This window comes from Brachycentrus maculatus, unplaced genomic scaffold (genome assembly GCF_059751285.1).
Source record: "Brachycentrus maculatus isolate JH-2025_06_01 unplaced genomic scaffold, ASM5975128v1 h1tg000269l, whole genome shotgun sequence".
Taxonomy (NCBI): Eukaryota; Metazoa; Arthropoda; class Insecta; order Trichoptera; family Brachycentridae; genus Brachycentrus; species Brachycentrus maculatus.
The window spans coordinates 1,389,089-1,404,342 of record NW_028281020.1 but is presented as its reverse complement, the minus strand read 5'-3'; the positions used below and the strand labels follow the sequence as shown (position 1 = coordinate 1,404,342).

The following is a 15,254-nucleotide window of genomic DNA, read 5'->3' as shown; positions in this document are numbered from 1 at the left end:
GAGAAAAACTTGCCATGGTCAGGTATGTCAAATACTTTGTACTTTTTAATTAATTTTATTTTATTTTATTATGTCTCAAACTCTAGTGTTAGACTATGACATAATTATTTTGGCAGCTAAAAATTGTTTACATGTGGCGACACTTATTATTAAAACGTCTATAATAAATACAAAGAGGAGGTTTTTTTTCGGATTTTTAGTCCGTTATATCTAAAATTTATTAAATAGAGGTCCGTTATATTAAGGTTTTATTGGATACTCATTTTTATTTCAAAATTTAAAGTAAAAAATCTTTTGAATACCTTTTCATACTTGAATATCTTTTTGAATATTATTTCATATTATAAAAATTGTAATTCGTAATGGAATGCTAGTTTTGTAGTGAAACTTATACCCAGTATCCTGGCGCCAGTCTACCTGCCGTTTACGCAATTTCTATTCCTTTTTGAAAATACCTCAGTTATTTAGAAAGCATTTATGTAAATCTAAAAACGATATACGTTCGTATATCGATGAAGACAACATAATCTTATTTTAAAACAGTAATGCGAAGAGAAACGGGAAAATATGTTATCGTAAAAGATAGAAATAATAAAAAGTAAGCCATATAATGCTGATGTAAACCCTTCATTACAAGAACTTCGAATTTTCAATATTTTATATTTATATTTTTGCAATTCGTACCCTATATCCACGAGCAAAATCCTAATGCATTGGAATTCCAAATAAAATTAATACTTAAATCATAGACTGTCTTTGTGTTATATTACATTATGGTTTTGACGTATATTTTTAATAAAATCATTAGAAAGATACATTTTCCCATATTGCTCACTGCTTTCAAGAACATCATAAATCAAAAATCGACAATTTCCAGTAATGCATGTTTTCCGAATGCCCAGAAAATGTACTATATCTCAGCAAAAGCGGCATATTTTTAACTTAATATTTACCCGCTACAGGGCAGAAAATGTTGTTTTTGCATTTTGAAGAAAAGGTATTGTTTAATAATTTTTTTTTTAAAACTAAATATTTTTCAAATGGAGAAAAAACTTTCAGGTTTTGCCTAAAAAGATATGTTGCACAGTAAAAAGTTCAATAAGTGGCTTGATATTTATTTTTAATACATTGTGCTATGTTTTTAAACTTTAAAAACGATCTCCTGAAAAATCAAGTTTTTTGATTTATGACGTTCTTGAAAGGAGTGAGCGATATATCAAGTGTCAAAATGTCAATGGATAATTGACTTAAATATTTTTTTGTGTGTCTATTTTTTTAGGAATGTTGGATTTGTACCACTTAGCATTTATTCATACCAAGATTTTTGTTGATATCTTGATAAAGATGACGAAATTTGTTGACATGGAAATATGGGAAGCTGATACATTTACATGACTTTAATCTGTCATTGGCTGATATAAGCCCAGACATTTATATACCTCATATTAGAAGTCTTCATTTTTAAAAGGTGTTTAAATACAATGTTGTTATCACGCTTTGATTCACGGAGAATGTTTATATTGTATAAAAACAAGGTTATCTTTTCTTCGTGTTATTACCAGTCACAACATTTTAGCATTAGGTAAATGCGACGCAGACACTCATAAATACACACGCACACATACACATACACACGCACACACACACACACACACACACACACACACACACACACACACACACACACACACACACACACACACACACACACACACACCCACACACACACAAACACACACACACACCCAAGGGCAAAAACAGAATGGAGAAAACCGTTACTGAAAATTCAACCATGTCCGGGAAAATGATAATTTCATTTAAAACTAAAGAGGGTTTTAAACTTATATATTTATATAATATTTTAATTTAATTTATATAATAATTGTTTATATAAATATAAACAATGTAAAATTTCTTCGGAGATGCAATTTAATGTGTTGGGTTGTGGTTCCGTGGTTAGTGTCATGGACCCTTGACTCAGAGTTTTTGGGTTCGAACCCACCCTTCCACAATTTGAAACCTATTTTTGATAATTAGCCGCTCACAGAAATAGTATGAAATTTAAGTATTTTTGTAAATGATAAAAACACAAACGTTTCTCTTTAAAAAAAATTGCATCATTTAATTGGGATTACTTTCATTTCAGCAACAATATTGTGTTGAAAATATAACTATGTATCTAATGACTTGGGTAATATATAAATACAGACTACGCACTTAGGGAGAAATGAGCCGTGCATCCTTTGTTCCCGTTTTTGTACAAAAGCCATTACTCAAAACATTTCAATTTTCGCTTCGGCCCCGCGCGCATAATTTAGTCGGACCTGGATTTAAGCTAAATTTAGACTTCGTAATTTTTCCGCGGGGATTACTTCAGACCCGGATTAGGGTCTCGCAGACCAATCTTGACGGATGAGATTAATTTTAGTCCGTAGATCATTCTGATTGACGGCTGGAATACTTTCTGGGGCCCGAGTACTGAGCACTGACGGAGGCTCTGCAAATGGAACATGACGTTCAAAAATTAATATCAAATTTGTGTAATGAGAGCCACTCGCAAAACACAAAGTTTAATCGAAATAAACGAACTTGTGAACCCTATTCTCAAAGCATAACACTGTTTTATATTCACTTTTCTATAAAGACTTAGCAAATTAGATATCAATCTCAAAATAAAACTACAGTAAAACCTCGATATAACACACTAATAGGGGGCAGGCGGTGTCCATTAAAGCCAAAAGTCCGTTATGTAAAAATCGGTTTACAATAAATCAAAAACCTCATAAAAATATAAACACTGTATTTATAAATAAATAAATAATGCAAAACGCAAAGAAAAATCTATTTTTTATAAAAAATTTTTTTATATCTCAGCATAGATGAAGAAGAATATGGATGTGTGGGCATTTACAGGGCTTACGACCGTCACAGGCTTGGTTTATGTGATCACTTTACGCACGTGCAACATTCACCAACTCTACCCATGATTGACAACCACACTTCTCAAATTCTTAAACCTTCTAGATATTATGATCAAACTCGTAACACAATATGCGCGAGTTCACAATAGCAATCTATGGTGGGTTGAGGAAAACTTTTATTAAGCAAAGACTCTTTCCATTTATTCAATGGAATTGAATTTGAATTTATGCAAATATAATATTAACCGCCTCCATAGTGTAATGGTCAGCACGCTCGGGTGCCGTTTTGGAGGTCCCGGGTTCGAGTCCCAGGGGGGGTCAAGTAAAGTGTTTTTTTCACTCTAATATTTATTTAATATTACCCTGGACTGGTACCTAAAGCGGATGGGTGATCACCTTTCAGCAGTGCCCTATGCACCATTGGGTGCGGGTAAGGGTTTGAATTAATGAATAATATTAACAGGTCTTTTTTTTTAATTTCACATATGTGCAGGTGTAAGTTCCCGAGTGATTTTTTAATCTATTCTCTATTCTATATATAATCTATTATATTTAATATGCAGTTCTAAAATGTATTTTCGTCTCACTTACGAGTTGAGTTGTTTATCAATTTAAAATCCTTATTCAATCTTCGCCAAATTTATTGGAAAAGTTTTCTCACTTCCTGTATGATGTTAGTTCCCATGAACAGTAAACGTACTTGGAACTAGTGTATTCACATTTATAGTATGTAGTAGAGCACACTACTTTTGAAACGATTCTAATAAAACTCATACGTATTTGTTCTACGTTAATGCAACTTTATGACTATAATGTATTAAGAAAGTACGGCGGTAACCCTTTCACCCAGAATCTATAGCAATACTTCATAATTAATTTCTTATTTTTCCAGTTTTGCTTCTACTTATTCTTCTTTATTTACCTCGTCGTTTGCTTCTTTTTGACTAATGCCTTCTTCTTCTTTTTCTTACTGCTTTTTTACTCTTGTTTTTACTTGTTTCTTTTCATATTCCTTTTTTATATTTGTCTCATCTTCGCCTTCTCTCTGTTTTCTTATAGATTCTCTTTTTTCTGTTTATCATTATTGTCATTGGTAGATATCTGAAATTACTCATTTTCCATTTCTTCTTTTTCTTATTTGCCTTCTTTTATTTATGTTTTTTTATTTTTTATTAATGTTCTTTTCCTCTTAAATAAGAGGAAAAGCAAATAAAATAAATATTTTACATTGTTTCATTATTCTGCCTTTTGAAAATAAAATTAATCATTCTCCTAGTGTTAATGTCAAACCATTGGAATTAAAAAAATGTCTTAATTTATTACAATTATTTCAAGGGCAGTGCTATTATTTTTCAGTTTTGATGTATGTGATTGAATTAATCAACCATTGACCAGGATTATATGGCTTTCATGAAATTTTTTATGGAAGGCAAATTGTATTTTTCAAGGGAATCAAAGCATTTTAATGAAGATATTTTTTAATTTTCTTTAATATACGAACTTTAATATCGCATTGCAATATTAACTTTAACGCATTTTTTTCGATTGTTGCGCGGTATGATCGATAATCCTGAAATTATCCGGAGCATTGGTCTGTATGTTCCCGATAGTTACCTAAAAAAGCGTCGGCATAGATTGTTTCACATTCCTATACGCAGGACCAACCTGAAAATGGTTATGCCTGTAGGAAGAGCTACCGCTATGTTGAACAATGTCACATTGGATATTGATCTGTTCCATGTGTCTGAAGGAGGAATGTATATATTGATTATTGAATAAATTGAAATTGAAATTGAAATTGAATTTGAATTGAAATAACTGTTAAAGGAATTGATGAGGAGTCCTTGATGTATAAACGGGTTAAATTTTAAACCTTTGCACCAAATTTGCCTTGCATGTTACCAAAGTAGCTTAGTTAACTGCCAGATTACCGTAACTTCCAACTTCCCAGGAAGTCTTATTATAATCAGTTTAATGTCTCCTAACACCCGACGTATTGTTCCATCCCTTTGGTTAATTTCCTGACGTGTTAAGTTATATACAGTGTTAAAATGTAACGTATATTGTTTTCCTTGGTGAGGGGGATGCAAACGCTTGCATGGCATACTAAATTTCCCTTTTATCAAATTAAATAAAATAAATTAAAAAATCATTCCAATTTCTCGAAAACTATCGTCAATTTGTGCTTCGTATGTTGAAACTCAATATAAACTAATCTATATTATGTTATGTTAGTTATCTTTAATGTAATTCACAAAAACACTAAGATGTTTTGAAACAAAAATTAAAGTAAGGTTTTTAAACAAAAATAAAATTACTCTCTGCTTTCATATGTTTTTTAAACGCCAGTTTGACAGTGAGTTTTTGTTTATTAAAAAAAAAGTGTTTTTTAACGTTTGTATCTTAAAAATATCAATCACCCGAGATATCGGTTCTCAAACCTACGAAATTTGACGGAGCAATGACAGTTTGAAGATACGTGAAATAACGGGGATACTTAAAAAAACGAAAACAAAAAAACCAAAAAAACTTTTTACGTTATGTTTGTAATAATCTATTAATCAAGTTTGTATATTTAAATAACCTTGTAGGCCTGCTTATTTTTTAATAGAATAATTCTAGAAACTTCATTCAAGTTGTTCTTTCTTTGCGTTAGGTAAAGTTTATTGGAAGGGTATTTTAATTGATTTTTGAGGTGGGTAAATATCCTGTGATAGGATGTAAGTAAATATCGAATTTGGGTTTGACAGTAGAACGGATGTGTGTTTATTTGTACGTGCACACTAGTATGTAGCGACGGTTTAGTAACGGATGTATCGATGTATCATACGGTTTAATTACGGATGATGTGATCCAATAGAGGATCTTTTGTCACACCCGGAGATAAAAACGGAAGGGAGAAAATATTGATTGAAATATGATAATCGATGTCCTGAGAAATGATATTTCATGGAACACTAAAGAAGGTTTAAAAACAAATAATTTTTGACTAAATAACCAAAAAACGTAAGACCATTTGGTTTGGGATCATTTATTAGGATATAGCCCAGAGGTCTTTTACAATAAAATATTAATGGATTCAACAAGCCAAAAGTATGGAAACATAAGCCACAAAAAGTTTGATAACTTGAAGTAAGATAAGATAACCCTGTTTCTACTTTGAAATAGAAGTATTGATAAATTGAACCCTATTATGCGTTTTATTATTTTTTAATCTTCTGCAAATTTTTCAGTTTTTTTTTAATAAACGCATCGTTGTATTTTTACGAATACTTGCAGTAATAATACTTAGATAGATAAGTAATAATACTTAGATAAGTAAAAATACTTAGATAAGTAACAATACTAAGATAGATAAGTGATCCAACTGATGATCTTATAATCTTCAGACATTTTATTTTCGTTATCTTGTTAAACTTTCAAATTTCTCTCCCGTAAAAGTTATCATTATAATAATTTTGTTTTTTTTTTTACATCAAAGCATTCAAGTAAAAAAATCGTATCAGTCGACGACTATGACACACGGATAAATGACTAAAATCTGTTTTAAATTTAAATTGTACTTAGTAAATACCACTTTTTCTTATTGTGACACGTGTCTCGATGCATTCCACATAATTTTCAAATGGAATACGGTGTTTGAAAATGACGTAGAATGCATCGAAACACGTATCACAACAGGTTGTAAGAAAAAGTGGTATTTATTAAGTATAACTTAAATAAAAAATGAATGGATTTTACCACTAAATGACTGCCGAATCAATTGTTGAAAAAAAATTTACTAAAATCTTTATGTACGTATTTCAAAGACGTTTGATTTTTAGTTTCGTCCTAAATAATCCCTCACAGCTACGATGTCTCGTCTGATTCCGCCCTCAGGACGTGTGGCAGGTGGCTAGAAGTCCTTTACTATACGGTGGCGGGAATACACCATTACACTTACCATTTACCAATCTACGGGATGGGTATCAACCCTTACGACAAACCCTTGTTATAGAGGGTTACATAATCCAATTAAATAAACTCAAAACGTACACGTAAAAGGGTTGTTCGACAAGAAGCGTTTTTTAATATTTTTGCGGTGAACAAAATATCGTTTTGTTAATGCATTGTGCTGACGAAGCTTTTATTTTATTTTGTTTGGTTGTATTTAGAAAACAAGCTCAATTAAATTACATAACAATGAAGACCGTTCAAAAGGCGTTATTTAAATTCACCATAATACGTATTAGTACAATTTTAAATAAAAAACACGGTTTTAAATGAAAAAAATATATGGTGGTATGGAAGTGTGGAGCGAATCGATGACAAGATAATGATAAAGAAATCATATTTGCCTAATGTGAACGCGAGAACAAAATGCGGACGACCAAAAAACACAAAAAATCTGGTGGTGTCAAAATTCAACGTGATCGGTGGGCACGTATAACTAAAATAGATGTACCCGTATGGACTTGAAGGAAGCTTTTTGTGTAGTAGTACTAATGATATTATACAACTTTTAGATATTATTCTGTATGTAAAATAAATCCAACTTAGTAAAAAACCGCATTCCGCACACGATGGTGCCTAATGCACTGCATCATATAAACGCAGTGTTATCTTGATCGTTAACACATGAGGGAAAGGTGGTCAGCCCTCCGCTCCAGAGTAATATTGAATAAATATTGTATTGAAAAAAATACTTTTATTTATTTGACCCCTCTGAAAATTGAACCTGGGACCTTTAGTACGGTAGCCAAGCGTTCTGACCATTTCACTACGGATGCGGACTGATGGGTGTAGTAGTAAAAACAAAAATATAGTTTTTTTCGACCCATCACAGTATTTGGGAAAATATTAACTCTTTAAAATGTAACTTTTTTTTAAAATCACTATAAATATTATATTATAACTTATAATGTCTACCGGTTAGCTTCGAAAACGGTAGACATTATAATTAGTTATAATAAAATATTTTTAGTGATTTTAAAACAAAGTTACATTTTAATTATAAAATGAAAAATCGCAAAATTAGTCCTTCAAATATAAATTTTAAATATTAACTCATTTTTCTTTTACCAGGGGCGGCGCTGGTGGCGTTTACGGCGCTTCGGGCGCGGCGCCTCGCGAGCCGCGGGAGGCGCTGCCCGACGTGCTGCCCTCGGCGGGCACGGCGCCCGGCGCGCGCCACGCGTCGGCGCCGGCCGTGCCCGCCGCGGCGCCCACCGCCGATGCGGACGCCGTGGACGCCGCCGACCTGGACGACGAGTCGCCGCACCTGAGAAAACCGCTGAGGAGAAAGGACTCCGTGGCCAGAATGACGCTATCAGGACTTGCGTACGTCGTGACGGTAAGTTCATTTGTCTTTAAACAATGTGTCGGGTTGTGGTCCCGTGGTTAGTGTCGCGGACTCTTAAGTCAGAGTTTCTTGGTTCTACCACAATTTGATACCTATTTCTAATAATAAGCCGCTCACAGAATTAGTATGAAATTAAAATATTTGTGTAAATAATAAAAACTTTAATATTTCTCTTTTAAAAAAAACAATGTTTATTATCGTAGTACTATTAATGTCACATTTTCCTTACCATTCATCGTTCAAATAAACACTAAATCGCGACTACCGATTTAAAATAATTCCATCATCAGGTCACTAAAATGACATTTTTACGATTTGACATTTGTATAAGAATAAAATTTTGAAATATAGAAAGAAGACAAATGAATCACAATGGGAATATTTTTAAAGTGGACTCGAAGTTAAATTTAGTTGGTTATTTATTATGGCTAAGTCTTTATTGATTGCTTGGCTTATTACTTATTTTTCTAGATTGTTTAAATATATAAAAGTTTTAATTACATGAAATATTTCTATACCTGTTGATTTATTAAAATTATGGCGTTCAAATATATGTAGATATAAGGTCATTAGTAAATTCCGAAAAATTATTTAGGCACCTAAGATGTTCTTAAACTCTGATATTGAATTTACGGCTGGACAATTGAGTTTTATATTACTATACCACAAAGTTAATGATGCTTTTAATATACAAAACATATATTAATATCATTAATTATATCATACAGTGCATTATAGCAACTTGAAATTGCCGAAATGCGAATCCTTAGATGGTCAGCTGGAGTGACCCTTAGAGACAGAATAAAGAGTTCACGCATTCTTGCAAGCCTGGGTATAACCGAGATCAATATTAAGGTAGAGGAAAGGCAACTGAGATGATATGGGCATATAGGACGTAGAGAACATGATCATATTGTAAACTATGCGATCGTCATGGATCTTCTTCGAAAGACATCTAGAGGAAGACCAAAAATTCATGGATGTTACGAAAATATAACACGATTCGAAGGCATGATCTAGGTGACGTTGTATATGATAGAAGGACCTACAACCTGAGGAAGACGAGAGCTGACCCTAACAGTCTACAAAAACGATAAGTTCGTGTTTTGATTTTTTTATTTTCAGATCAGGAACATTTTCAAAGTGTTTCACTTAGTTCACGGCAACCCCAAATAAAATCTGTTAAAATCCCAAAAGGGCGTCTTTTCAAACTGATTTTTCTTAACACTTCAAATTTATTATTACAGCGCAAATGATTTATGGATTTGATTAAAGCTATCGAAGGCTCGTGAAGAATTTTAATTCACGAAATTCCTTCCCCCATCAGAGACTTTGATGCAAATCGTTGACAAATTGGGCCATGGTCTCGTTTCAGCATAATACAACTCTCCGGGTGAGAGGGAAATAAAAAATGGATTCGAGTGTTCTCCGTGATATGATGAAGTGCATTTCCCTGGCTTTCATTTGGAATTTCCCCCTACGCGGGAATTTTCATCTAAAAAGAGAATGATTAATTTCGAATGGATTCTACATTGTACTCCGGAATAGACGGCAGATAAGCAATAACTCAAATGTGAGCCGTTACAAAAAAATATTTAATTTGTAGAGACCTCAGGGGGGTTTATATTTAAAAACAGAATTGTGTGCAATTTTCATTTTTGACACATGTACGATAAAGTGTTTTTTCGTCTTAGCTACTTTGAATTGGGAATGTTTAAAGCCTATATAAATGAACATTTTCCCTAAAATATAGTATCGATAATAGTCGAGCATTTTCAAGTCTTTTATTGTATTTTTATTTTCAAGGAAATTGTATTTTTAAGAGCTAACGCGGCATTGAGACATTGCGATTGTTTTTATACTTAGCTAGTTTTGACACCGTTGTGTAATAATAATTGTGTTTAGCTACCTTATTGGAGGTCCCGGGTTCGATTCCAAGGGTGGGGTGAAAATAAATAGTAGTGATTTAACACTGATATTTATTTAATATTACCCTGGACTAGTCCCTGAAGCGAACGGCGTCAATACGACGCAGTGCCCTATGCACCATTGGGTGCGAAGAAGAAGTTTTTGCAATGTACACGTGATTTATAAAATAAGTTTATGTCGTAGGAAATAATAATCATACTAGCAACGGCATTTCTCGTTGTGCTCCTTGTGTATACCTCCATTTTATTTTAATGTTGATATGTTAATATAGGTAAGTTCCTTTGCTAAGTGATTTGAATGCTATATTTTGAATATTGAAACCATCAACTTTATGGATTATTGCTTTATATTATTTGGAGAAATAAAAAGACTTTGTATTTTGATTCACCCACTTTGGATAAAAAAAAGTGATTGGATCAAAAAACAAAGTCTTTTTATTTCTCCAAATAACAGATTTGAATGCTGACTGCATTCTGTTAAATGCATGTCATCACATCGCAGTGAGTGCACAACCTCTTCGCGTCACATCGGATGTGTGATATTCTCAGTATGCCATATCCCATGATACGCTATACCGAGTGCGCTCCTTCCTACATAATGCATGGCCTAGTTATATAATTATACGTATCTACAGCCTTCTGGGGTCGTGCCTTATCTCACTCTGTCTTAAGTCTACTTGGAAATATGGGCTGGACTCGCTTCACATTTTGACATGAGTCGGATCATCATATTAAGTCGAGAGTCTGTACTGCAGTTGCATCTGAGGTATTAATCTTTGACACGAATCTTTGAATTTTTATTTTATTATGTCAGTATTTTACTCATTAAAGACAAACCCTTATCCGCACCTCAGTGGTGCATAGGGCACTGCATATAAACGCAGTGTTATCTTGATCGTTAACACATGAAGGAAAGGTGATCAGCCCTCCGCTTCAGGTACCAGTCCAGGGTGATATTGAATAAATATTGGAGTGAAAAAATCACTTATATTTATTTGACCCCCCCTGGGAATCGAACCCGGGACCTCTAGAATAGTAGCCGAGCGTGCTGACCATTACGCTATGGAGGCGAACAGATTAATTAAATAAGTGCATAATTATAATTGACACGCGTAAATTATAAAATCTTGATAAAGTGCAATTCAAGTAGTTTTTATTTCATATTAGTTGCCTATTTTTTTTCCTTGGCTGTTATGTACAAGGATTTATAGCATATTTCGTTCATGTATCTTAAAAATGAAAGTGAATGTGTATAGTAAATAATTAGTGAATGAAGTTCATCCCTAGAAACGATACAATAAAGATTTCTTACACAGTAATATTATTTATTGATTCGGCATTTACTTTGTGGAATGACATGTTGATTATTTCTTAAAAAAATAAACACTTAATGAGTTTAATTTCTTAAACACGACTAGTTTCATGAAAACATCTATTTGTTTTCGAATCTCACGTAGTTCATTTATTTGTCTTTTTCTTTTTGTCATATTTTCTATATAAGATCACTAAACCTGATAAGATCTGATTCAAGTAGTTTACATGTTTTTTTTTTTAATTGTTTGATTTAAGTTCTTAAAAAACTACAACAATAAATATGTTTATGATATAAAGTTAAGTCACATATCGTAGTCATACAAGAGAAAGTGACCAAGTGCATTTTTTACAAAAAACGTGATCATTGACTATTTGATATCTTACTAGCTTCATGTTGCCCTAAAAAAATCCCATAGGATTTTAAACTTGAGAGGATGGTATATTGACTTGTTAAAAATGACTGCATTGATGTTTATTTTCTTGCCAAGCAAAAGTGACTTATATGGCCATCCTAAATTAAATATCTTACGTTTTGTTAGTTGGTCACTTTCTCCAGTACGACTACGATATTTATCGGAAATTTCAAATATTATAAGGATTCATAAATAGTACATTATTTTTTTGTCAAAACCCTAAATTAAATTTGTTTTCTGTATTCAAAACTAGATTTATTAAATGTTTTTAAAGAGTACATTACTTTTATTTAACCCAAATTGGTCACAAATAAGTATACCCTATTAAAAATTAGATTTGACTTAATGGTTTTAGAATTAGTTTTAACTATTAAAATTACAACGGCGGGTGACTTTGTAATAGTAGGTCAATATCGGTTGAGTTTTTAGGGCAACTTGAAATATGACTGAAACGCGCTTTAAAATACGTAGACCAGTAGACAATAGACCAATCAACCCAGTGATTTGAATTTAACACATACCGCTTTATTTTAACTGTTTTGTTACTTTTTTATTAACTTTATTATACCCATTTTATTCCATAGGCAGTATTGCAATGTCCCAAACTTTGTTTTTAAATTTGTGAATTTTAAATAAAGGAAAATAAATATAGCTTGTGTAACGTTAGGTTTTTTGGACTTTGATATTTCCGAGACAACGATGGCCTCAGGTTTCAGTCAGTGCAATTATAAAATAAGTGTACTTTGAAGCTGGCAGTGAAATTTTTTTACTCTCGTATCCATAGACAGGCACTGTGGCGTAGTTGGGTAGACGCTTGACAGCGAAACTGGCGCCGGGGTTCAATTCCCGCCAATTGCAAAATGTACTCAAGAAATATTTATTTTTTTAATTGGTCTGGGTTAAATTAAGATCCCTTCAGGAATCGAACTTGGTCCACACGCAAGTACATTACGAAGTAGGAGCCTCGACTTTCGGTAAACTCCTGCCAAGTCACATACTTAACGTTATCTTTCATTGAAATTTCTAAGCGCCCTAAAGATGTGCCTTGTATTGGTGACTGAAACTTGAAAAAAATCTGAAACGCGGTGTCAGCATCTAAACGAGCATTTAAGAAATTTCAACTTATAAAATTAACACAAACTTTGTTTTAACCACTTTTATATTTGGCACTTTTATTGCAATCGGTTCCAACAGTTACCTTGTCTTCTTCATAGAAGACAGGGTATTTTTCGAAACCGGTCGGAATAATCAAACCAAAAATAAAAATGTTTTTAAGCAATGCTTGTGATGCATCAATTATTAAAAATATATTAAAAGTATCATGAAATTAATAATAAATAATAAAACCCTTACCGCACCCCAATGGTGCATAGGGCACTGCTTCATATAAACGCAGTGTTATCTCGATCGATTACACATGAAGGAAAGGTGATCAGCCCTCCACTTCAGGTACCAGTCCAGTGTAATATTGAATAAATATTACAGTGAAAAAATCACTTACATTTATTAAACCCCCCTGGGAATCGAACCCGGGACCTCCAGAACGGTAGCCGAGCATGCTGACCATTACACTACGGAGGCGGACATCATGAAATTACCTTGAAAAAAATCATGTTTGCGACAAAATTAGACATTGTTACAGCAAGACAAAACAGGTATTAATCTAAAAGAAAGAAATTGGCATAGTTGGTAAATGATCGACCGCGTCACGGGTTCAATTCCTGCCAGCTGTAAATAAGAAATCATGAAAAAAATATTTTAAGATAAGATTATCTCGTTAAATTCGGAGGAAATCAGCTAAGTTAACATGTAAACATCATAATTTGAACAATTTCGATCGACTTTAACTCTTAACCGTTGCCTAGCCTCTCGCCCTATTAAACAATATAAGCGAACGTTCGCACTAGCATTAAGTATATTACTAACCCGCAACCATACAACACCTTGGATTTTTAAAAACCAAAAGCCGTCTACGTGTTTAAGTTGTGTATAATATGGCCATTAATCATAAGCATACGCAATAATGTAGTAAGTTACGTTTTTAGAATTTATGAATTAATTTCGAAGAAGGGCATTGTGTCAAAAGGGTGGCCCACGTCTGTGACGTCACCGCCATCTTTGTTTTACCCTTTTAGATTTATTCCACCGCCCCGCGGCGCTACACAAAGAAATATGGAAATTCAAGAGCGAAAATATTAAGCGAGCTTTTGGAAGCGCCGCAAAGAAATCGTAACATTTTTTAACCTATAACGAAATTGTATTAAAAACATATCAAGTTAAACAAAGTCGCTAATATAATATACATAAAATAGATTTTTCGATTGGGATAGTAAAAACACTATTTCTGCAACATTTTGAGAGTGTCCAAATACTTGTTCACAAATCTGGATTATCTCCAATTATAGGAGTATTTTTCATATTTTTTTTTGACATCTCATCAAAGATGAAGAAAAAAACGGATGTCTGGGTATTTACGGGGCTGACTACTGTCATAGGCTGGTTTAAATGATCACTTTACACGCGTGTAACATTCACCTATTCTACCCATTATTGACAACTCCCCACTACTCAAATTCTTGGAAGTTCTATGTATATGAACCAATTTAGAAACATTGTTCTTGAATCACTAGAACTTCTCTAGAGACATCTATTGGCAAGATGAAAAGAAGCTTTTTATAGAGCAGAAACTTTTTTATCAGACTTCCATTTCCTCCTTCATCTTTGATGAGATGTCATAAAATAATATGACACTATTTTTGTTTTGTACAATGCATGTGGTGGTCCTCACCAAAACGTTACATTTCCATTATAAATCATTTTAAGTTATTAGGAATTCTTGCTTGTAAAATTGTTAAGTTTTGGTGCGATTTAATGATTTTATATTGGTTTAACGCAGGATTGGTCACATTTTGTCGCAACTTTAGTTTAGAATTCGATAGAATACAGCAAACAGAACAGATTTGCATTCAAAGAATTTTGTGTGCAATATTGGAAATGTAAACATTTTGTAAGGACTTCCACATACATGCCCGTTTCCGTCGTGTAATGGTTAGCGTGTTTAGCTATCGTGCTGAAGATCCCGGGTTCTATTCCCAGGGGGGGTAAAGATAAATATGGGTGATTTTACACTCTAATATTTAAGGAAAATTACCCTGGACTGTTACCTGAAGCACAAGGCTGGGCACCTTGCTTTCATGTAAGTAACTATCAAGATAACACTGCAACAATATGATGCAGTGCCCTGTGCACCATTGAGTGCGGATAAAGGTTAGAATAAGATATATCATATTTATTTAGTAACTCAAGTCATGTCATAACTAAGCAACAAGTACTAACT

The 15,254-nt window shown here is 33.1% G+C and overlaps 1 protein-coding gene across 1 annotated transcript in view; it reads left to right on the top strand.

Annotated features, from left to right (window-relative positions):
• LOC148305565 (inactive rhomboid protein 2-like) overlaps nucleotides 1–15,254 on the top strand; it is a 262,551-nt gene that overhangs the window by 165,432 nt on the left and 81,865 nt on the right. Inside the window, exon 6 of the mRNA XM_088266450.1 lies at nucleotides 7,986–8,253. Coding sequence (XP_088122576.1) covers nucleotides 7,986–8,253 — 268 coding nt within the window. The remainder of the gene's footprint in view (nucleotides 1–7,985; nucleotides 8,254–15,254) is intronic.